General features: G+C 36.4%; 1 protein-coding gene and 1 non-coding gene across 2 annotated transcripts; one reads left to right on the forward strand and one right to left on the reverse strand.

Moving 5' to 3' along the window:
- Positions 1-4,317: 4,317 nt before the first annotated feature.
- Positions 4,318-9,860, reverse strand: LOC140173567 (uncharacterized). The gene is made up of 3 exons (XM_072197967.1): positions 9,700-9,860; positions 9,317-9,604; positions 4,318-5,054 (listed from the first exon to the last, which is right to left on the reverse strand). Exon 3 carries the CDS (start codon positions 5,052-5,054, stop codon positions 4,515-4,517), a length of 540 nt encoding a protein of 179 aa, XP_072054068.1. The 5' UTR covers positions 9,317-9,604; positions 9,700-9,860; the 3' UTR covers positions 4,318-4,514.
- Positions 9,861-24,202: 14,342 nt separating this feature from the next.
- Positions 24,203-24,310, forward strand: LOC112700244 (small nucleolar RNA R71). Its single transcript, XR_003153156.1, has one exon. It is a non-coding gene; the product is annotated as a small nucleolar RNA R71 (small nucleolar RNA).
- The last annotated feature ends 431 nt before the right edge of the window (positions 24,311-24,741 follow it).

Raw genomic sequence — 24,741 nt, forward strand, 5'->3', positions numbered from 1 at the left:
TCGGGCAATTTGCATTCGGCTTTCAAATTGCTCCTCCCTCTCTCTAGAAATTTCTCTCTCTATCCAAACTCAAAATCCACACCAAATGAGAAATCCGCAACTGTCTTCCACGGTTTTATAAGCACACTCAACATAAACCGCTATAGCCTCTAGCAGTTTACACACACCCCCAAACACATAAACCGCTACTGCCTGTAGCGGTTTATGCACATGTCACACTCAACAGAAACCTCTGCTGCCTATAATAATTTTTGTGTAAAATCTTAACCCACATAAACCGCAGCTGCCAGTAGCGATTTCTATAGAGATATGAAAAATTGCATTTGCTTCTCGCCATTTCAAAAGTTATATTTGAGTAAAATCTACCTTTAACTAATTTATTTAAGTAAATTGTCCTAATAATAATAATTTTTTATTTGAATTATATTATTCTGTTAATTTTATTTTTTGTAAAATAAAATGATAGAAAAAATAGAAAATGAGAGAAAAGAGAGAGAAAGATAAAGATGAAGATTGAGAGAGGGAGTTTGTTAATTTTAATAGAAAAAATTTCATTTTAATTATAATAAAAAATATCTGATGACACATTTTGATTTGTCAAATTACTAATATAAAATATAAATTATAAATTATATATAGAGTAGAAAGAGTAGAGAGAAATAGAAAATGGGAGAGAGATAGATGAGAGAATTTAAGAAGGAAGTTTATTAATTTTGAAAGAAAATATTTTTTCTCAATTTGAATAAGAGAATGTCATTTGACACATTTGGTTATTAAATTAGATAATAATATATAAATATATCAGAATTATATATAGAGTGAGAAGGATAGAGAGAAATAGAAAAAATGGAGAGTGGTAGATAAGAGAATTTAGGAAGGGAGTTTATTAATTTTAGAGAAAAATATTTTTTCTCAAATTTAATAAGAGTATCATGTGACACATTTTGTTATTAAATTAGATAATATAATATAATATAATATAGCTATATTTTAGTTTCAATTTTAATATTTCAATTTTAATTTTAATATAATTAAAGAATCTCATGTTACACATTTTGATTGTCAAATTTATAATTAATTATTGAGAATGATATATAAAAGAGATAAAGTGGTTGAAGAAATGAGAGGGATAGATAAAAGGAGAGGGAGGAGGGGTGGGACTCTTTAATTTAAGAGGGAAAGATTTGATTTCAATTGCAATGAGGAAATAACATGTGGTACATTTTGGTTATAAAATTAGCAGGGATGAGGGAAGAACTCTTTAATTTTAGAGAAAAAAATTGATTTTAATTGTAATGAGAGAGTGACATGTAACACATTTTGGTTGTAAAATTAGTAGGAAAGAGGATAGAACTCTTTAATTTTGGAAGAAAAAATTGATTTCAATTGCAATAAGAAAGTGACATGTGGCACATTTTGGTTGCAAAATTAGATAGATATAATAGATAATAAATTTTACATTTTTATCTAATTATAAATGAGTCAACCGAGCGAATTAGTAATCCACTAGTTGAACCAATGACCCGATAATCCAGTCATATCAATAAATTAATTATCCATTTAATTATGATAACTATGGTTTGGAATTTCCATGATATAACTTATGATAGCCAAAATAACACAAACAATATTCTTAAAAAAAATATAGACAAAATTTAATTTAAAAATATATATTCAATCATTGTTATTGATAAGTAAAAAGAATAATATTCGGAGAGTCAATAATTAGGAATTAACGATCTAATGCCTTTTTTCTGTTAAATATATTACTGTATCTAATTTCTTTAATTGTTTAATAGTTTTGCTTTTATAAATTTTAAAAAATACAACTTCATTTAAAATCCTGCCTATATTACTCCTTCGGTTCTTCGGTTCTTGTAAAGCTAAATAAATAAAGCAAAAAAAAATCTATTAGATTAACACACACATAGAACTAGACACAAGAATTAAAAAAAATATATACACACCTATTTTAAATTGAATGATATTTCTATTTTTAAAATGGAAGAATATTTTATTGTCATACATAAAATTTTGTACAAATTTTTTTAAAAAATTTAATTTAATATATAAAATACAATGAGTAAAAACTCACATAAAAAGAACATATTTCGAGAAAGCTGTAAATAAATATTACTGTTAAATGATTTCACTTTAATAAATTATAAGACGAAAACAATTCTATTTTTATTGGCAGAATATTAAAAAGCATTTAACTCTTATGCATAGTTTTAAAAAAGTGCCCATTCCATTATTTTTTATATCAAACACAATGTTTAATGTTAAATATATATTTTCAATAGCAATTAAATACATAGGACTTAAAATTATAATTTCAAAAAAATTAATTACAACTTAAAAATTAATCACTAATAAAATTGTACCAAACCATATACTTAATCACGGAAAATATTTTTTTTAACAAATTAAAATTAGTCAAGCACACAAAAAAAGTTTAATATTATAAAAATATTTATAACAAAAATAAAGTTGAAATAACAATTTAAATAAAAATATTAAAACAAATAAATTTAAATTTTCATAAAAATTAGTATTAAATTTTCTATGTTTTGCTTTATTCATCTATTATGTGTAAGTTTTTATATTTAAATTTAAAATTTAAAAATTAATAATCTCATAAAATTTTAAACATAATTTATAAATTATTTTTATTCGAAAAATAGTTATAGTTTAAAAATTAATAATTAATTAATAATTTTAGTTTTATAAAAATCAATCACGATGAACAAATTAATTAATTTGACAAAGATCAGTTAAAAAATAAAGAGTATATACTCATTTTGGTCCTCAAAGAATTTTAGACCAGACATTTTAGTCCCCAACTAAAATTAATTACTAGATTGGTCCCTAACAATTAATTCTGTCAGTCACTTAGGTCCTTGGCTTCGTCAACTCTAACGGAAGACAAAATGGTCCTTGAAAACTCTAACATGGGACAAAATAATTCCTTACAACTCTAACAAGGGACAAAATGATTCCTGATCCCTTTATTCGAAAACGACATTGTTCTTCCTCAATTTTTATCATATCTTGCATAACCTTAACATTCATACTCTCCTTCTTCATCTTCACAGTCTTCTTTTTCATCTTTTTCTTCCTTCTCTTTAACTCCAAGATTAAGCCATGGTGTAATTGTCACATGTGTCGCACCTACCTCAACATGTCATGGACCACACATTTTCTAAATCTTTGTAACTGGTACATCCACCTTCTCTGCACTTCATCCACCAAAAGTATGCACTTCCACGTCTTCAATAACATCACCTCCAACCCCGACAACGTCCACGACATCCTCAAGATCAAGTTCCACAACTACTCCAAGGGCACGCCTTTCTCCACTCTCCGATAAGCAATATAGATTGTTGGATATTAGGACATCATGAGAAGATTCTCCTTCGACATCATATGTAAATTCTCATTTGAAATAGACACTGAGTGCTTCATTCCTTCTTTTCCGGAGTCCAAGTTGGCAGACAACTTCGACCTCGCATCCAAGCTATCAGTACAACGAGCAATGTCACTGTTGTCGCTCATATGGAAACTGAAGTGACTACTGAACATTGTTCGGAGAAGAAGCTAAAGGAAGCGATCGGAGTGGTAGACAATGTGGTCATGGAGATGATAGGGCAGAGGAGGAGGAAGATGGCAATGACGACGACGGGTCTTAACAAATCAGATTTGCTGTCTAGATTCATGGGATCCATCAAAGACGACAGCTAGTTGAGAGACATAGACATTAGTTTCCTCAGTATGAATTGGTTGAGAACAAGTTTAGGATTTTTTTCTTGTGAACATTAAATTTATAGAGTGTGCATTGTGTAGTTCGAAGTTACAGTGTTAGATTGTTAGTGTTATGCGAGATATGATGAAAATTAGGAGAGAACAGTGTCGTTTCCGAACAGAGGAGATCAGGGACCATTTTGTCTCCTGTTAGAGTTGTCAGGGACTATTTTTGTCCTCTGTTAGAGTTAACGGAGTAAAGGACCTAAGTGACTGACGGAGTTATTGTAACGACCCAATTCCCAGTAAGTCATGATCATACCAGAAATCAAGTGTCACCAACTTGTTCACATGAAACATTTACTATGTATTATTAAGCCTGTAATCGGGTTAGCGTACTATCGAGTTTTGGATAAACTTTTATAAGAAAACTTGCAAGGACAACTAATTAAACATACACAAGCATAAGCATATAGGTACTGTCGTGTATATATATATATATATATATATATATATATATATATATATATATATATATATATATATATATATATATCATAAGTTAGCATACCACCCTTTAGAAATATTACTATGTACAAATCAACACTCTGGGCCCTGGTTCATACAGAAAACCCCTAAGCTGGCGCCCGAACTAGCCTAGTCAACTATGTACACCCTACTCTCTCAGTGAGTCTAACCAAAAGTGAGAGATTAACACAAAAGCTAGGCTAATACAAAAAAACTACAAAAGGCACAACCGCAGCTCCCAGGCCTCAGGTATCATCGTCAGAGGAGATCACAACCACATCAGAACACTCCTCAGGGTCCTCGTCCTTGTCATCGGAAATCTCTATAATCTCAGAAGGGGCGCTGGCACTCGTGCTACTGGTCTGACCAGCACTCGCCGGTCCACTAATAGAGGCGGTAAGCGGCTCCTCAGAAGATGGCTCGGATGAAGATACTGAGATCTGCTCCACTGGGATGTCCTCCTCCGGTACATGCTCTGGAAAATGCTCCTCCATGGGCTCAGGCTCAGGGTTCGCCTGATTCGCAGGCGGATCGGGATGCTGGTGAGGCACCGGCCCATCATGAAACGGGTGAAATGGAGCATTCGGGTGGAGCCACTGCAGTGGGAACTCATAGGGCATGTCGGGGTTAAACTGTGGAGTGTCAATCGGGTGATGGAAAGGATGATCACGCAAAATGTACATACGAGTCCTAATCTCCGCAGCTACTACATAAAACCTATGCTGTACAATATCCTCGTATATATAGGGAGGGTCCATCTCGTAAAATATAACTCTGGTCTCCATCTGAAGGGGGGGAAGAAAAGGGGTAAGAATTGGGGGGGTTCTTAGTAGGGTCGAGGGTAGTTAGTTTAGTCAGGGTTACCACAATTCAAGTAATTCACAATGAACTATACAAGAATTACAGAGAAGCATCTAATTACCACAATTCAGAGTAATAGTGAGGAATGCATAAACACAGGAAGGCAATCACAGATAATTTCACCATATCAAATAAAATGCAAATGCACAACAAGGATGATGCATGTCTGGTCCTATCGCAGGTAATGAGCTCATTTGTCGGTTTCGACCCGCGTCCGACGCAATCCGACTCGCAAGTTAGATAAGGTATTCCAGCGGCATAACCTCTGCAAGTTTCTACTTCTTGCAAGCGCTGATTCTCAAGCTGAAGTATGCCGAACATGACCTCTGCAAGTACTTGCAGACGCTGATTCTCCAGCTGAAGCATGTGCCACTTTCTCCTGGAAGCCATTCCATATACACGGAATTTTCGTACAATTACTCACACATCAAGCCCACGGCTTAACTTTTTCACAACGACACTATAACTATTTACTCTCCGTCACCCTCTTGTGACCTTTTAATTATTTCATAATCACACGTGCCGGTTTGTCTTCTCTCTTTCTTTTAAAACCAAAACTAATCCCCCTTTTTATTTTCAAATCAAACTTAAACATAGTACTTTTTAAAAATAAATCAAAAATCCAATCTTTTTCTTCTAAATAAATTTCAAATCAATTCTTAAGATTTATAGCAAAATTTCGGTGGCACCTCCCCTAAAATCCGGACTTTGCCACCCTTCTCGGGTTCCATCCAAACCATTTTCCACACTCTTTTCAAATCATTTTCAATAAATCAAACCGGCAACTTTTAACATTTTCAAATTATCCTACCGTAATCCAGAAATCACAATCATCAGAATAACTCAGTTTCTGGCTGCACTTAAACCCTCCAAACCTCAAACTTATCACAAATATCAATATAAATTCAACCGACAAGTAATCACGACATCAATTCACTTATCAAATATCAATTTAACCGATGAAAATTTACCAAAACCTACCTTCGTGCGTAATCGAAATACTCGAAACTCTAGAGAAACTTTCTGACCGTGCTGCTGAAGAGAAAAACGTCCGGAATCCTAGAACTCCAGTTGGCCAAGCTCAAGGGGTAGGGGAGTTACGTCACCGTCGATTTTCACCGGACAAAGGTAACGCCAACACGTAGAGAAGGAAGATACGAACACTTTTACCGGATAGATTTTTTATTGGGGTTACGGATCACAAGAAATCGAACTCAAAAGAGGTAAGGTTCCATGATTTCTGATTCCTCTCACTCACGGCTTACTCTCTCTTTTTCTTTCAAAGTTGGTTCGGTGATGCATGAAGGAAAAGAAAGTACGATTAGTGATGAGGGTGATTAAAAAGAATTTATGGTAGTAAGGTTTATTAGGTGTCATTGGTTATTAAATGAATGTAACATGTGTCATGGTTGCATAGATATATGTATACATATAAGCCACGACCCTTTATTTCTCTTTTTCTTTCTAAAGAGTTCGGCTATAATGAATAAAAGTGATAAAAGAAAATGATGCTAATGAATGATAGTTTGTAGTGTGAAGGTATTATTAGGTGTCATGAGTATATATAAGTATAATAGCATGCAAGCCACGTTCTTTTCTTTCTTAGTCCCTTAATGACATTATATATATATATATACTTGTAAATGAGCCACATTTGGCTTTTCTTTATTTTTTTTTAAATGGCTTCGGCCAAAAGAAGGAAGTAACTAATAATAATAATAATAATAATAATAATAATGATAATAATAATAATAATAATAACTATAAAAGATTAACTTAATTTTTGCCTATCAAAATAGTTTTTAATAAATAGTTCAAACTAATAAAATAAGTTATATTTAAATTAAACTTCAATAATCATAATTTTTTATTTAATTATCTTTGTTAAAAAAATAGATTTTTTAAAAAAAATATCTCAAAATAATATGATAACTTATAAATAACTAATTACTTAATTTTAAAAAAAAATCCGAGATGTTATAGTTATTTGTTAGGAACCAATCGAGTAATTAATTTTAGTCGGAGACTAAAGTGTCCAGTTTAAAATTTTTTGAGGACCACAATGGGTATATACTCAAAAATAAATTTATTCACCGAAAGTGGCTGTTGAGATTAACCCCATAGAGCCTAATCTCACCGAAATGAGTTTATCAAATTATTGTTGATTATATATTTAAAATTTAATATTTTAAATTTTATTAAATAATATAATAATTATTTTAAAATTGAAATATTTTAAATTTTTTTAAATTATACTTTTTAGTATTATTAGAACTCAATAATTGAAAAACCGATTTATGGTACTACTTGTTTAATCTTACTATATTTATTTAGTGAAATCCAAAATATTAAACTTTTAGTATATAACTAGTTTTAATATTTTAGATTTCATATAAATTAAGATTCAATAAGTGATCCCACAAATCGATTTTTCAATAATTGAGTTTTACAAAATAAATTAAACAATAATAAAATTATAATTTTAAAAAATTTTAAAGATTTAAATCTTAAAATAACTATTATATCATTTAGTGAGATTTAAAATACTAAATTTTTAAATATATAATCAACAATAATTTGATAAACTCATTTAAATAAAAAAATTATTATGAAAAAATTATAATTTGAAAATATAAAATTTTAAAAAACATATGACAAAATAACTTTATAATAATTTAATTATTTTTATTATTTTTATGTAAAGAAAATTGTGTTTATTAAGGTCTAAAAAATAATATTAAAATTAGTACTATCAAAAAATATTTTAAAAGTTTAATTACTCTGTTGGTCCCTACAGTTTTGTAAAATTTTTAATTAGGTCGCTATACTTTTTTCTTTTTAATTGGGTCCTTGCACTAAATTTTTTTTTTCAATTAGCTCCCTTTTAGCAGTAATTGGCTTAATTTTATAGGGACCCAACTAAAATAAAAAAATTGGTGTAGAGACTCAAAAATCATAATTTTCTGATTTAACTAGCCTCAGAAATAAAGGAAAAACACTGACTGTTATGCAGTGCATAGAAACCAGAAAACAGCAGCAGCATACGATATCTAAAATTTCATATAAAATTCAAATTAAATCCAATAGCCTTAAAAATTAATATGGTTCAACTTAACATATCCAGGTTTCTTTTTCAATTGATTTCAGGTCAAAAACATTTTTAATGAAGGAGTTATGTAACTTGGAAGTTGAGTAACTTTCTGCAGAATTCTGTTTTAAAAACCAATGAACATGTCCTCTTCCAATTCCCATAACTCACTCATTAAAACATGAACAGCCCTGCAATTTAAATCACAACTGCTAAGCATAATTAATTTTTATCTCCAATTGGTTGCACCTGAGTATCCATCCATAATCAGAAGTTATAAACTCTCAAAGTTGCTGATCTAAAAAAACAGAATCTGACTTTTATTGTATAACGCATCGTAGTTCAAAAATTCATATCTTTAAAATCACAAGCCCAACCATTCTAAAATTTTATGATGTTAAAATAATAGGACTAAAGCTTTATTTAAAATTGGTTTCATTTCAAAATTCATCTTGAAACATTCGCAGTAGAGCCAACAAGTTACTGCTGTTTTAAAAATCATGCAGTAAAAATCAGATTCTACAACTACAATTTGAAAATTCACCATAAATCATATATTTAACAAAAAGATCCCAAATTCTCCAGTTTAGTTCCAAATATTCCGAGGTTTAACCAGGACTTGGTTTCACACAATTCCGATCATCACAGAATTAGTTATAGCATATGTAATACCGCCACAACAGAATTATATATCCTTATTAACAAACACCATTCATAATCTTCCAATTCAAAAAAAAATCCATTAACCCATTCCCTTCATTCATTCATAACCAATCATAAATCAACTTTAACCAATTAAACAAGCCATAACCACCAAATTCCATTAACATAATTCAACCCTCATTAATGATCTCAAGCTTACATATTTGACACTAGCAAATCATAATCATAACTTCCATCACTAACTCAATTTCAAGAGTGCACAATTAACAATTTTAACACCTCATAAATTCTAATACAAGTTCATCCACCATTTATGCCAACATCATCACAAGACTAATCATTAAATGCAATAATCAATTCAACTTATCATATGGTTCCTCTAACCTAAGTTTTCACAACACCGTAAATATTAAACGTGCGAAACTTAAACCATACCTTGGCCGATTACTTAATTCACCCAAGGCAGCTTCTCAACACAAAATTACAGCCACTTTAAGCTCAAGTAAAACAGCCACAAACTAAGCTTTGATCACCAACAAGCCTCCAAATATTCCCAATTAAATTCCAATGCATATATACCCACTTAATCTACACGTAATACATATACATATTCCAATTTCAGTTCTCCATTACCAAAATAAGATTGAGCTAGGGTTAGGGTATTCTTGCCATATCCATATGCTCAATAGCTTGAACCCATAAGTCCCGGAAGCTAACTTGAACCTAGAACACAAGAATTGAAATTTTTTTAACTTAATTGTTCATGAATTTCCGAAATTAGGGGAAGCTGGCTGAGAAGGAAATAATGAGTTACCTACCAAATTGTTCCATGGGTTTCGTAGAACTCGTCGCGGTGAACGCGTGGTCGCAAACAGTTCGTCAATCGGAGCTCCGGATCAAAAGTTACATGAATTTGAAATTAAAGTGAAGGTTAGGTTTTTGCTTGTGTTCTTCTTCCCCCTATGAAATATTTCCCAACGTGAATAATGAAGAAGAAGGGAAATAAGAAGCTGTGCCTCTTTAATGGATTGGGTTTGGTTGGGCCTTGGGCCTATTTTGGGTCCGGTTCAAACAGTCCGGCCCAATCTTGGGCCAAATTTTTCGAAATTGGTATCAAAATTCTCGTTTCGACGAGCTCTATTCTATTTTGATATCAGTTTTGTGTATTTAATTTTCCTAATTAAAATTCGATTTATTGACTAATTATTTACTGATTTTAGCGGAGTTTACATCCTACCCACCTAATTAGGAATTTTGTCCTCAAAATTCAGAGTGAGTTACCTGAAAAGAGGTGTGGGTAGTCCCTCCGCATCTCTGACACAAGCTCCCAGGTATGTTCTTCAATACCAGCCCGACTCCAAGTTACTTTTACCAAGGAAACCTCTTTCCCGTGTAAACATCTAATGCTGGTATCATCAATCCTAACCGGAGTTACTAGAAGTGTCATACCTTCTCTTACTTGGACTGATTCTTGTTCTAGGACATAACTAGGGTCGAAAGTGTATTTATGAAGCTGCAATATGTGAAACACGTCATGCAAGTTCGATAGATGTGGTGGTAAAGCGATCCTATACGCCACTGGTCCAATTTCCTTCAGGATTTCTAACGGCCCAATATAACGGGGATTTAGCTTTTTAGTTTTTGATTGGTCATCCGATTCTAGTTCGTTGAAGTGATCTTCAGAAATAGGTATCCTCTTCTTTCTAACTTGAGAAGTCTTCTTCTTAGATCCTCCTAACTCTTTTGTCGGCTTTTATAGTGAGAATTCTAACTCAAATTTGCGTAACTCTTCCTCCGTTGTCTCGGCTGTCAAATTAAGGAACTAAGACATTCAATATTCCAATTTTTGATTAATTCAAAGGTGTTTAACGTACTGTGGAGTCTCATCATCTCCTGGATGTATAGTCTCGTTGATATCTCCGATAAGTAATTTGCTCTGATGGGCAAAACGGACTTGATCATTTGATCCACGATTCCCTAACAGTATCACCTTTTGTCCTAGTCGTCGGCAACCTATTATGAAATCGATGGTTATTCTCTTTTACCTTAAATGCAGAATTTTTGGCAGTTGTAGCATTCGCATGGCTTCTGGTGGTCTCTCTTTTCTTTCTTATGCGTCGAACATGTAATCACATGGATCGTCACTTTGTTCTTCACTTCTGGCGGCTCAAAATATCTTCTTGGATTTGCGATACGTCTTAGAAACCCCAAGGTAACTTCAAAAATCCTCTCTTGTAAGCTTCGGACAACAGTTTCTCACTCCAAATCCTAATCTCGACACATAACCCGCTCATGGTGTCTTCTTGATTCAGCCGGCTTCGGTTCTCTTAGTAGCTCCTTATCACTGTTATTGCACTCCTTAAGTCCTTGACTCTACGATCTCTATTTCAGCATAAGGCATATAAATCTCTTCTTAGTTCTCTTTTGTTTACCAGACTTCGACATCCTCAGTAGGTCTTTATCATCTTCTTATGCTTCCTACATTTTGTCTTTGCTACGTTTTAAAACTGCAATAGATTTAGTTTGACTCCTTTAGCTGTACCCTTGATATTCAATATAAAGTTGTAACTCACCTAGCCTTTCGTCCTTCAAAATTTATCTCCAAGCATTTTTCCAGAAACTTCCTACCCAGGGCATCCGTTACCACTTCACGATGTTGTATTTACACGTATCCTAAACCCCTCTGGTAATGTATCGCACTAATTCTGAGTTGTTAAATAAGTTTGGGTATCCTAATTACTGGATTTGGGGTTAATCCTTCTCTTGGAGGTTGAAAGCTCTCTTCATATTCAGGTATCCATGTAACCGGTGTATTTTCTAGCGTGTTAAACTAATCATAGGCTTTGTGGTCTGCAAGAATTTAAAGCTCCAAAGCTCTTTTTGACGGCGCATGCTTACCTGCTTCATCTTCCGTATCCAAAAGTCTTGCTCTTAAGGAATCAACATCTCAATAGTTGCAGCTATAATTTATACAAGATACTAATATAGGCTCGAGTTAATTTTCAAAAGAACATTAAGCTCGAAAAATGAATGAGAAATACAAACGGTGTTCGTAACGAGTCAAAAAGAAAATCTTATACACGGTTAATCAGGATTATACCGAAATGATGAAATGCACAAGGAGAAGAACCTAGGTGCATCTCAAGAAAAGAGTTCAAATTAAAGACCCTTGGTAGAGAGAACAGAGCATATAGAGTCAAAGAAATTTCAGCTGATTCTGAAGAACATGGTTTGCGAACAAGGCAACTCTAGTCATAGCGAGGGTACACGATTCAAGGATTACGCGTTTATACCAAGACAAGCTCAGACTCATCCTGGAAGAAACAATATTCCTGCCCACAAGGAGTAAAGTTAGAAAAGTGATCAAGCTATTTAGGAAGAACTCTGGATCGAATGTCAATGTAGGTTTCAAAAGAAGGGTTAGATCAAATCGTGAAGATTCGTTAGCACACTCTTTCTGCATAAGGTTTTCTACCGTTCTCTTCCTTCTTCTCCGGCATAACCGACGCTTCCCACAAAGAAATAGTTGGTTAGATAATTCCCTCTTCTAGTACTCCCTTCCACTCAATCCTAAATTCTACTGATTATGATGATGTCTTTGCTTGTGGTGCGATTGAAGTTAATCCGACTTCCGGTACTAAGCCTATCCAAACTCGCTTTCTCTCTAAAATGGAAGTTCTGACACACCTTCAAGAATTGTCTTAGAAACTCTCTCGTATAGGGATTTGTTTCATCTTCACTTACCTCTTAACAATTAACAGTTAAAGATTGAATTCGCTCTATTCCTCTTCCTCAAAGTTTCGCCGTCACTGGATTCTGAACAATAATTCCGCATAGCCCTCAACACTCCTGATTCCTTAGATATGGTCCAACCTGCTTCTACTATACGGTCCAACCTGCTTCCACTACGTCACTTAATCCTTAACCTTCACAAGCCTAACCACTCCTCTAAGTTAGCTAAATGTTACTCCGTCTCAACAACCAATAGTTTTCGACTAATCATCGACTTGGACCTCATGATTACTGAAACTCGTCATGCATCACGAAGGAATATTACATATCAATGGTAGGCAAGGAAGTTAAAAATTCAACTGTTGGTTCATAATTAGCTCGGGTCTGAAAATCGGGTTCGGTTGCATCCCGGCTTCCTCTGTACGAACAATTCCAAGACATATGCCCTGGCCTCCTGCACTTGTAACATACGCCTAATCCGGCCCTGCATGGTCTGTTTGGATGGTACCTCTTGCAACTTGAGCACCTTAAGTCACCCGGTTGAGCACTAGTTTGCCCTTCTGAATTTGGGTCCGAATGATTATCGTTCCTTCGGTCATTGTTCCGGCGCTGAGAATGTGAAGCGACAAAACGATTCTTCTTGAAATTTTGGCTCCTAGGTGGAATTTTCCCTTTTTCTTTGTGAAGGGTTCCCGACGATTATTCCTTGCTACCTCAATCCTCCTTGAGTTTTCTCCCATTGCTTGACTCGTGTTAACTTGCTCTGGATAACCCGCTGGCACCCCTGTATTCAGAACCTTATGTCCACCTTCATATTCATTATCACCATCGTTGCCAGTTCCAGCTTGTGATTCCATCCCATCCATCACTCGGATGGTCGCAGCAGCAACAGCGCCAACAGCAGCAACAACACTCGTCATTGCGGTCACGATATCGGTCAAACTACCTACCGGTATAGTCACCTTATCAGCTCTCCATCCTCGACCTTGCTTACGCTCACGACCGCGCCCATGAGATGCCATTTGGTTCCTGTTCACACCAAACAAGTGATATCAAGGTAATCAGTCTCAATATCTCAAGTTCAGTATTTCAAAGTCTCAAATGCATGCTCATGAGCATTCATGCTACATATATTAGTTAGATACCCTAAATAGCATGTATAGACACCCAGAGTATGCCCAGAGGCATAATCAGCCCGTCCCTCAGGCTCTATAGGAACGAACTACTCTGATACCATAATGTAACACCCTACTACACAGAGTTTTACGCTTAAGTCGTAGAACAAAGGTAGTGTGGTACTACAGACCTCTAAACAACAAAATAAATACATAATAGAGAAGAGGATAATATAATAGGAGCCTTGAAACAAAATGGTAAACAAAAATCGCAAAATGAAAAGTGCAACGCTCAACGGAAAGGATTACTTGCGTGCTAAGAAACCTAATAAGAACATGATGAAGATAAGCAAAGGAAGCAAGGAAAGCAAGGAAATAGCATAACTAGCCCCTGACTCAACCTGCGAAGCTAAGGCTGGCCAGAGATATATATATATATATATATAAACATACATAGGTATTCCCAAAATACACCAAAATACCATGGTAAACTCCTATCTCTCCGTCAACCTCTAAGAGGAGCAGCATACATAAGTTACTTGGAGAGTAAGCTAAATACATATATACATATATACAAACAGAAACCAAAATACACCCAGGGACTACTTCGCTTCCCAGAATCCAGACGCCTAGCGAGAAGCCTCTTGACCTGCATCTGAAAAACAACAATACAATATGGAATGAGAACCGGAGGTTCTCAGCATGGTAAAAGTGTCACGCGTATAATAAATAAGGTCCTGAGAATGCCATAGGCAATCCTAGAACTCCGTTATTCAGTTATCCAACTTAAGGTCTAAACAGAAGCCATAAACTGGGGTAGGTATTCTATATCTACCTAACTTACTCAAGTTCAATCCTAACCTAACACCAAATTGTTTTTCCATTTCCTCCATTTTCTCCACCATTCATAATGCAATAGAAACAAGCAACCAAACAAGTTCACGCACAGGTAATGAACAAATAGTACAAATAGCAAGTATAACAGGTAGCAGGTGATATATATCAATTAGGCAAACCCAGGAAATACATAGCAATCAAAACAAACAAATGCATAAGATGCATGCCTGTCCTATGGCTGATGGGGCCCATCTGTCGGTTATCCAGCCAACCCGACAAGTCCGAAAACCTTAGACTGTCCCCTGTCACGCATCCCCAAGAGTCTATGCATAGATTTCACATACATTCATCATATAATCACTCAATGGGGGTTATCCATACCCGGAAATTTATACGTGCCCGGTCACCCTTACGACGTAGGGTTAACAGAGTATCGAGAATCAACCTGGAACACGTGGTGGCGAGCCACGGTTTTTACCCAGGGAAACTCGTATCTCAGATATCATCATTCATAAGCCATTTCATAGTCATGGTCATTATTTAATCATTCATCAAGCCATGGCATGTTAACTCCTTTTATTAACAACCTCCCTTTCACATTTTTCATCATCATACCCTTATAATTCATCTTGATTACCCTTTCCAGGTCCTGACCAAACTATTTATCAAATTCTTCTCAAACTTATTAATATCGAATAATATTAAAATCAACCCAACTCTAACATTAAATCAATCATATCACACGAAGATTAAACTTTAACTTCTCGAACCCATGACTATCACTAAGACATCCTCGACACTCTATTTTCTTTTCTATTTTTAATATAACAAATGAACTCGGAATTGGGCAAACTTTATGTCCAGACGTTCATCTCGGAATAAAATTTCTAACGAACAAAAAATTATAATTTTCTGATTTAACTAGCCTCAAAAATAGAGGAAAAATGCTGACTACTCTGCAGTGCATAGAAACCAGAAAACAGCAGCAGCATACGATATCTAAAATTTCATATAAAATTCAAATTAAATCCAATAGCCTTAAAAATTAATATGATTCAACTTAAAATATCCAGGTTTCTTTTACAATTGATTTCAGGTCAAAAACATTTTTAATGAAGGAGTTATGTAACTTGGAAATTGAGTAACTTTCTGCAGAATTCTATTTTAAAAACCAATGAACATGTCCTCTTCCAAGTCCCATAACTCACTCATTAAAACATGAACAGCCCTGCAATTTAAATCACAACTGCTAAGCATAATTAATTTTTATCTTCAATTGGTTTCACCTGAATATCCATCCAAAATCAGAAGTTATAAACTCTCAAAGTTGCTGATCTAAGAAAACAGAATCTGGCTTTTATTGTATAACGCATCGTAGTTCAAAAATTCATATCTTTAAAACCACAATACCAACCATTCTAAAATTTTATGATGTTAAAATAATAGGACTAAAGCTTCATTTAAAATTAGTTTCATTTCAAAATTCATCTTGAAACATTCGCAGCAGAGCCAACAAGTTACTGCTGTTTTAAAAATCATACAGTAAAAATCAGATTCCTTGACTACAATTTGAAAATTCACCATAAATCATATATTTAACGAAAAGATCCCAAATTCTCCAGTTTAGATCCAAATATTTCGAGGTTTAACCAGGACTTGGTTTCACGCAATTCCGATCATCACAGAATTAGTTATAGCATATGTAATACCGCCACAACATAATTATATATCCTTATTAACAAACACCATTCATAATCTTCCAATTCAAAAAAAATCCATTAACCCATTCCCTTCATTCATTCATAACCAATCATAAATCAACTTCAACCAATTAAACAAGCCATAACCACCAAATTCCATTAACATAATTCAACCCTCATTAATGATCTCAAGCTTACATATTTGACACTAGCAAATCATAATCATAACTTCCATCACTAACTCAATTTCAAGAGTGCACAATTAACAATTTCAACACCTCATAAATTCTAATACAAGTTCATCCACCATTTATGCCAACATCATCACAAGACTAATCATTAAATGCAATAATCAATTCAACTTATCATATGGTTCCTCTAACCTAAGTTTTCACAACACCGGAAATATTAAACGTGCGAAACTTAAACCATACCTTGGCCGATTACTTAATTCACCCAAGGCAGCTTCTCAACACAAAATTACAGCCCCTTCAAGCTCAAGTAAAACAGCCACAAACTAAGCTTTGATCACCAACAAGCCTCCAAATATTCCCAATTAAATTCCAATGCATATATACCCACTTAATCTACACGTAATACATATACATATTCCAATTTCAGTTCTCCATTACCAAAACAAGATTGAGCTAGGATTAGGGTATTCTTATCATACCCATATGCTCAATAGCTTGAACCCATAAGTCCCGGAAGCTAACTTGAACCTAGAACACAAGAATTGAACAATTTTTAACTTAATTGTTCATGAATTTCTGAAATTAGGGGAAGCTGGCTGAGAAGAAAATAATGAGTTACCTATCAAATTATTTCATGGGTTTCGTAGAACTCGTCACGGTGAACGCGTGGTCGCAAACGGTTCATCAATCGAAGCTCCGGATCAAAAGTTACATGAATTTGAAATTAAAGTGAGGGTTAGGTTTTTGCTTGTGTTCTTCTTCCCCCTATGAAATGTTTCCCAGCGTGAATAATGAAGAAGAAGGGAAATAAGAAGATGTGCCTCTTTAATAGATTGGGTTTGGTTGGGCCTTGGGCCCATTTTGGGTCCGGTTCAATCAGTCCGGCCCATCCGACCCAATTTTGGACCAAATTTTTCGAAATTGGTATCAAAATTCTTGTTTCGATGAGTTCTATCCTATTTTTATATCAGTTTTGCGTATTTACTTTTCCTAATTAAAATTCGATTTATTGATTAATTATTTACCGATTTTAGCAGGGTTTACACTTTGAGCCAAGACAGAGAGTGCTTCGGTATAATTCAAGGCTCAAACTCTTTCCCGGAAAGCTGAAATCTTGGTGGTCAAGACCGTTTGTGGTTACTAGAGCTTCACCATATGGTCATGTAGAAATACAGGAAGAGAATTCCGACAGAAAATTTACAGAGAATGGCCAGAGGTTGAAGCACTATCTTGGAGGTGAGATTGATCGCTATAGGTCCGCTCATCTGCTAAATTAGCGGAATTGTCCGTCAAGCTAGTGACGTTAAAGAAGCGCTTGTCGGGAGGCAACCCGATGATTTCGTATCCTTAGTTATTTTTCCATTAAGTTGATTATATTATTTGTTTGATTTTTTTTTTGAGTTTTTACTGTTTTCCTTTGTTTTACGTATGTTAGATTGGTGCGCGAAATTGTGATCACTACAACTTCGCACAATTAACCAGCAAGTGTACTGGGTCGTCCAAGTAATAAACCTTACGCGAGTAAGGGTCGATCCCACAGAGATTGTTGGTATGAAGCAAGCTATGGTCACCTTGTAAATCTTAGTTAGGCAAACACAAATGGATATGGGTGATATACGAATAAAGCATAAAGATAAAGATAGAGATACTTATGCAATTCATTGGTGGGAATTTCAGATAAGCGTATGAAGATGCTTGGTCCCTTCCGTCTCTCTGCTTTCCTACTGTCTTCATCCAATCCTTCTTACTCCTTTCCATGGCAAACTTATGCAAGGGTTTCACCGTTGTCAGTGGCTACCTCCCATCCTCTCAGTGGAAATGTTCAACGCACCCTGTCACGGCACGGCTATCCATCTGTCGGTTCTCAATCAGGCCGGAATAGAATCCAGTGATTCTTTTGCGTCTGTCACTAACGCCCCGCCCTCAGGAGTTTGAAGCTCGTCACAGTCATTCAATCATTGAATCCTACTCAGAATACCACAGACAAGGTTAGACCTTCCGGATTCTCTTGAATGCCGCCATCAGTTCTAGCCTATACCACGAAGACTCTGATCTCACGGAATGGCTGGCTCGGTTGTCAGGCGAGCACTCGGTTGTCAGGCGATCAACCATGCATCGTGTATCAGGAATCCAAGAGATATCCACCCAATCTAAGGTAGAACGGAGGTGGTTGTCAGGCACACGTTCATAGGTGAGAATGATGATGAGTGTCACGGATCATCACATTCATCAAGTTGAAGAACAAGTGGTATCTTAGAACAAGAACAAGCGGAATTGAATAGAAGAACAATAGTAATTGCATTAATACTCGAGGTACAGCAGAGCTCCACACCTTAATCTATGGTGTGTAGAAACTCCACCGTTGAAAATACATAAGAACAAGGTCTAGGCATGGCCGAATGGCCAGCCTCCCAATGATCTAAGATAGCATCAGAACAAAGATAACTACCCAGATATGATCTAAGAACTAAATGTCCAAAGATGATAATACAATAGTAAAAGGTCATACTTATAGAGAACTAGTAGCCTAGAGTTTACAGAGATGAGTAAATGACATAAAAATCCACTTCCGGGCCCACTTGGTGTGTGCTTGGGCTGAGCATTGAAGCATTTTCGTGTAGAGACTCTTCTTGGAGTTAAACGCCAGCTTTTATGCCAGTTTGGGCGTTTAACTCCCACTTTGGTGCCAGTTCCGGCGTTTAACGCGGGGAATTCTGAGGGTGACTTTGAACGCCGGTTTGGGCCATCAAATCTTGGGCAAAGTATGGACTATCATATATTGCTGGAAAGCCCAGGATGTCTACTTTTCAACGCCGTTGAGAGCCCGCCAATTGGGCTTCTGTAGCTCCAGAAAATCCACTTCGAGTGCAGGGAGGTCAGAATCCAACAGCATCTGCAGTCCTTTTTAGTCTCTGAATCAGATTTTTGCTCAGGTCCCTCAATTTCAGCCAGAAAATACCTGAAATCACATAAAAACACACAAACTCATAGTAAAGTCCAGAAAAGTTAATTTTAACTAAAAACTAATAAAAATATACTAAAAACTAACTAGATCATACTAAAAACATACTAAAAACAATGCCAAAAAGCGTACAAATTATCCGCTCATCACAACACCAAACTTAAATTGTTGCTTGTCCTCAAGCAACTGAAAATCAAATAAGATAAAAAGAAGATAATATGCAATGAATTCCAAAAACACCTATGAAGATCAGTATCAATTAGATGAGCGGGGCTTTTAGCTTTTTGCCTCTGAATAGTTTTGGCATCTCACTCTATCCTTTGAAATTCAGAATGATTGGCTTCTTTAGGAACTCAGAATCCAGATAGTGTCATTGATTCTCCTAGTTAAGTATGATGATTCTTGAACACAGCTACTTATTGAGTCTTGGCCGTGGCCCAAAGCACTCTGTCTTCCAGTATTACCACCGGATACATACATGCCACAGACACATAATTGGGTGAACCTTTTCAGATTGTGACTCAGCTTTGCTAGAGTCCCCAATTAGAGGTGTCCAGGGTTCTTAAGCACACTCTTTTTGCCTTGGATCACAACTTTATTTCTTTCTTTTTTCTTTCTTTTTCTCTTTCTTTTTCTCTTTTTTTTCGTTTTCTTTTCTCCCTTTTTTTCGTTTTTCTCTCTTTCTTTCTTTTTTTTTTGTATTCACTGCTTTTTCTTGCTTCAAGAATCATTTTTATGATTTTTCAGATCCTCAGTAACATGTCTCCTTTTTCATCATTCTTTCAAGAGCCAACATTCATGAACCACAAATTCAAAAGACATATGCACTGTTTAAGCATACATTCAGAAAACAAAAGTATTGCCACCACATCAAAATAATTAAACTTTTATAAAATTCAAAATTCATGCAATTCTTTTCTTTTTCAATTAAGAACATTTTTTATTTAAGAAAGGTGATGGATTCATAGGACATTCATAACTTTAAGGCATAGACACTAAGACACTAATGATCACAAGACACAAACATAGATAAACATAAGCACTAAAATTCGAAAAACAGGAAAATAAAGAACAAGGAAATTAAAGAACGGGTCCACCTTAGTGATGGCGGCTTGTTCTTCCTCTTGAAGATCCTATGGAGTGCTTGAGCTCCTCAATGTCTCTTCCTTGCCTTTGTTGCTCCTCTCTCATGATTCTTTGATCTTTTCTAATTTCATGGAGGAGGACGGAATGTTCTTGGTGCTCCACCCTTAATTGTCCCATGTTGGAACTCAATTCTCCTAGGGAGGTGTTTAGTTGCTCCCAATAGTTTTGTGGAGGAAAGTGCATCCCTTGAGGTATCTCAGGGATTTGATGATGAGAGGGGTCTCTTGTTTGCTCTATCCTCTTCTTAGTGATGGGCTTGTCCTCATCAATGGGGATGTCTCCCTCTATGTCAACTCCAACTGAATAACAGAGGTGACAAATGAGTTGAGGAAAGGCTAACCTTGCCAAGGTAGAGGACTTGTCCGCCACCTTATAGAGTTCTTGGGATATAACCTCATGAACTTCTATTTCTTCTCCAATCATGATGCTATGAATCATGATAGCCCGGTCTATAGTAGCTTCGGACCGGTTGCTAGTGGGAATGATTGAGCGTCGGATAAACTCCAACCATCCTCTAGCCACGGGTTTGAGGTCATGCCTTCTCAGTTGAACCGGCTTCCCTCTTGAATCTCTCTTCCATTGGGCGCCCTCTTCACAGATGTCTATGAGGACTTGGTCCAACCTTTGATCAAAGTTGACCCTTCTAGTGTAAGGATGTTCATCTCCTTGCATCATGGGCAAGTTGAATGCCAACCTTACATTTTCCGGACTAAAAATCAAGTATTTCCCCCGAACCATAGTAAGCCAATTCTTTGAATCCGGGTTCATACTTTGATCATGGTTCTTGGTGATCCATGCATTGGCATAGAACTCTTGAACCATTAAGATTCCGACTTGTTGAATGGGGTTGGTAAGAACTTCCCAACCTCTTCTTCGGATCTCATGTCGGATCTCCGGATATTCACTCTTTTTGAGTGAAAAAGGGACCTCGGGGATTACCTTCTTCAAGGCCACAACTTCATAAAAGTGGTCTTGATGCACCCTTGAGATGAATCTCTCCATCTCCCATGACTCGGAGGTGGAAGCTTTTGCCTTCCCTTTCCTCTTTCTAGAGGTTTCTCCGGCCTTGGATGCCATAAATGGTTATGGAAAACAAAAAGCAATGCTTTTACCACACCAAACTTAAAAGGTTTGCTCGTCCTCGAGCAAAAGAAGAAAGAAGAGAGTAGAAGAAGAAGAAATGAGGAAGAAGGGAATGGCTTTGTGTTCGGCCAAAAAGGGGGAGAAGTGGTGTTTAGGTTTTGTGAAAATGAAGGAGTGAAAGAGGGTTTATATAGGAGTGGGGGAAGGGTAGGGTTCGGTCAAGTGAGGGTGGGTTTGGGTGGGAAAGTGGTTTGAATTTGAATGGTGAGGTAGGTGGGGTTTTATGAAGGATGGATGTGAGTGGTGAAGAGAAAGATGGGATTTGATAGGTGAAGGGTTTTTTGGGAAAGAGGTGTTGAGGTGATTGGTGAAGAAGAGAGAGAGTGGTGGGGTAGGTGGGGATCCTGTGGGGTCCACAGATCCTGAGGTGTCAAGGAAAAGTCATCCCTGCACCAAATGGCAAGCAAAAATGCGTTTTGAGCCAATTCTGGCGTTAAACGCCGGGCTGGTGCCCATTTCTGGCGTTTAACGCCAAGAGCTTGCCCTTTTCTGGTGTTTAACGCCAGTCTGGTGCCCCTTTCTGGCGTTAAACGCCCAGAATGGTGCCAGACTGGGCGTTAAACGCCCAACAGCTAGCCTTACTAGCGTTTAAACGCCAGCACGCTCTCCTCCAGGGTGTGCTGTTTTTCTTTCTATTTTTCATTCTGTTTTTGCTTTTTTCATTGATTTTGTGACTTCTCATGATCATCAACCTACAAAAAACATAAAATAACAAAAGAAAATAGATAAAATATAACATTGGGTTGCCTCCCAACAAGCGCTTCTTTAATGTCAGTAGCTTGACAGAGGGCTCTCATGGAGCCTCACAGGTGCTCAGAGCAATGTTGGAACCTCCCAACACCAAACTTAGAGTTTGAATGTGGGGGTTCAACACCAAACTTAGAGTTTGGTTGTGTCCTCCCAACACCAAACTTAGAGTTTGACTGTGGGGGCTCTGTTTGGCTCTGTTTTGAGAGAAGCTCTTCATGCTTCTTCTCCATGGTGACAGAGGAATATTCTTGAGCCTCAAACACAAAGGATTGTCCATTCACTTGAATGATCAATTCTCCTCTATCAACATCAATCACAGCCTTTGCTGTGGCTAGGAAGGGTCTGCCAAGGATGATGGATTCATCCATGCACTTCCCAGTCTCTAGGACTATGAAATCAGCAGGGATGTAATGGTCTTCAACCTTTACCAGAACATCCTCTACAAGTCCATAGGCTTGTTTTCCTGAATTGTCTGTCATCTCTAGTGAGATTTTTGTAGCTTGCACCTCAAAGATCCCTAACTTCTCCATTACAGAGAGAGGCATGAGGTTTACACTTGACCCTAAGTCACACAAGGCCTTCTTGAAGGTCATGGTGCCTATGGTACAAGGTATTGAAAACTTCCCAGGATCCTGTCTCTTTTGAGGCAGTTTCTGCCTAGACAAGTCATCCAGTTCTTTGGTGAGCAAAGGGAGTTCATCTTCCCAAGTTTCATTACCAAATAACTTGTCATTTAGCTTCATGATTGCTCCAAGGTATTTAGCAACTTGCTCTTCAGTGACATACTCATCCTCTTCAGAGGAAGAATACTCATCAGAGCTCATGAATGGCAGAAGTAAGTCTAATGGAACCTCTATGGTCTCATTTTGAGCCTCAGATTCCCGTGGTTCCTCATTGGGGAACTCATTGGAGGCCAGTGGACGTCCATTGAGGTCTTCCTCAGTGGCGTTCACTGCCTCTTCCTCCTCTCCAAATTCGGCCATGTTGATGGCTTTGCACTCTCCTTTTAGATTTTCTTCTGTATTGCTTGGAAGAGTACTAGGAGGGAGTTCAGTAATTTTCTTACTCAGCTGACCCACTTGTGCCTCCAAATTTCTAATGGAGGACCTTGTTTCAGTCATGAAACTTTGAGTGGTTTTGATTAGATCAGAGACCATGGTTGCTAAGTCAGAGGTGTTCTGCTTAGAACTCTCTGTCTGTTGCTGAGAAGATGATGGAAAAGGCTTGCCATTGCTAAACATGTTTCTTCCACCATTACTATTGTTGAAACCTTGTTGAGGTCTCTGTTGATCCTTCCATGAGAGATTTGGATGATTTCTCCATGAAGGATTGTAGGTGTTTCCATAGGGTTCTCCCATGTAATTCACCTCTTCCATTGAAGGGTTCTCAGGATCATAAGCTTCTTCCTTAGATGAAGCTTCCTTAGTACTGCTTGGTGCATTTTGCATTTCAGACAGAATTTGAGAAATCATATTGACTTGTTGAGTCAATATTTTGTTCTGAGCCAATATGGCATTCAGAGTGTCAATCTCAAGAACTCCTTTCTTCTGATTAGTCCCATTGTTTACAGGATTCCTTTCAGAAGTGTACATGAATTGGTTATTTGCAACCATTTCAATTAGTTCTTGAACTTCTGTAGGCGTCTTCTTCAGATGAAGAGATCCTCCAGCAGAGCTATCCAAAGACATCTTGGATAGTTCAGAGAGACCATCATAGAAAATTCCTATGATGCTCCATTCAGAAAGCATATCAGAGGGACACTTTCTGATTAATTGTTTGTATCTTTCCCAAGCTTCATAGAGGGATTCTCCTTCCTTCTGTCTGAAGGTTTGGACTTCCACTCTAAGCTTACTCAATTTTTGAGGTGGAAAGAACTTTGCCAAGAAGGCATTGACTAGCTTTTCCCAAGAGTTCAGGCTTTCTTTAGGTTGTGAGTCCAACCATGTCCTAGCTCTGTCTCTTACAGCAAAAGGGAATACCATTAGTCTTGATAGTATCACAGATTTGCAAGAATTCAGCTAAAAACTGATGAGGATCTTCCAATGGAAGTCCATGAAACTTGCAATTCTGTTGCATTAGAGAAACTAATTGAGGCTTAAGCTCAAAGTTGTTTGCTCCAATGGCAGGGATAGAGATGCTTCTCCCATAGAAGTCGGGAGTAGGTGCAGTAAAGTCACCCAGCACCTTCCTTGCATTGTTGGCATTGTTGTTGTTTTCGGCTGCCATGGGTTCTTTTTCTTTGAAGTTTTCTGTTAGGTCCTCTACAGAGAGTTGTGCCTTG

Source organism: Arachis hypogaea, chromosome 6 (genome assembly GCF_003086295.3).
Source record: "Arachis hypogaea cultivar Tifrunner chromosome 6, arahy.Tifrunner.gnm2.J5K5, whole genome shotgun sequence".
Lineage (NCBI taxonomy): Eukaryota > Viridiplantae > Streptophyta > Magnoliopsida > Fabales > Fabaceae > Arachis > Arachis hypogaea.

Coding starts and splice junctions, on each gene's coding strand:
- LOC140173567 (XM_072197967.1), bottom strand. CDS start 5,054: ATGGAGACCAGAGTTATATTTTACGAGATGGACCCTCCCTATATATAC.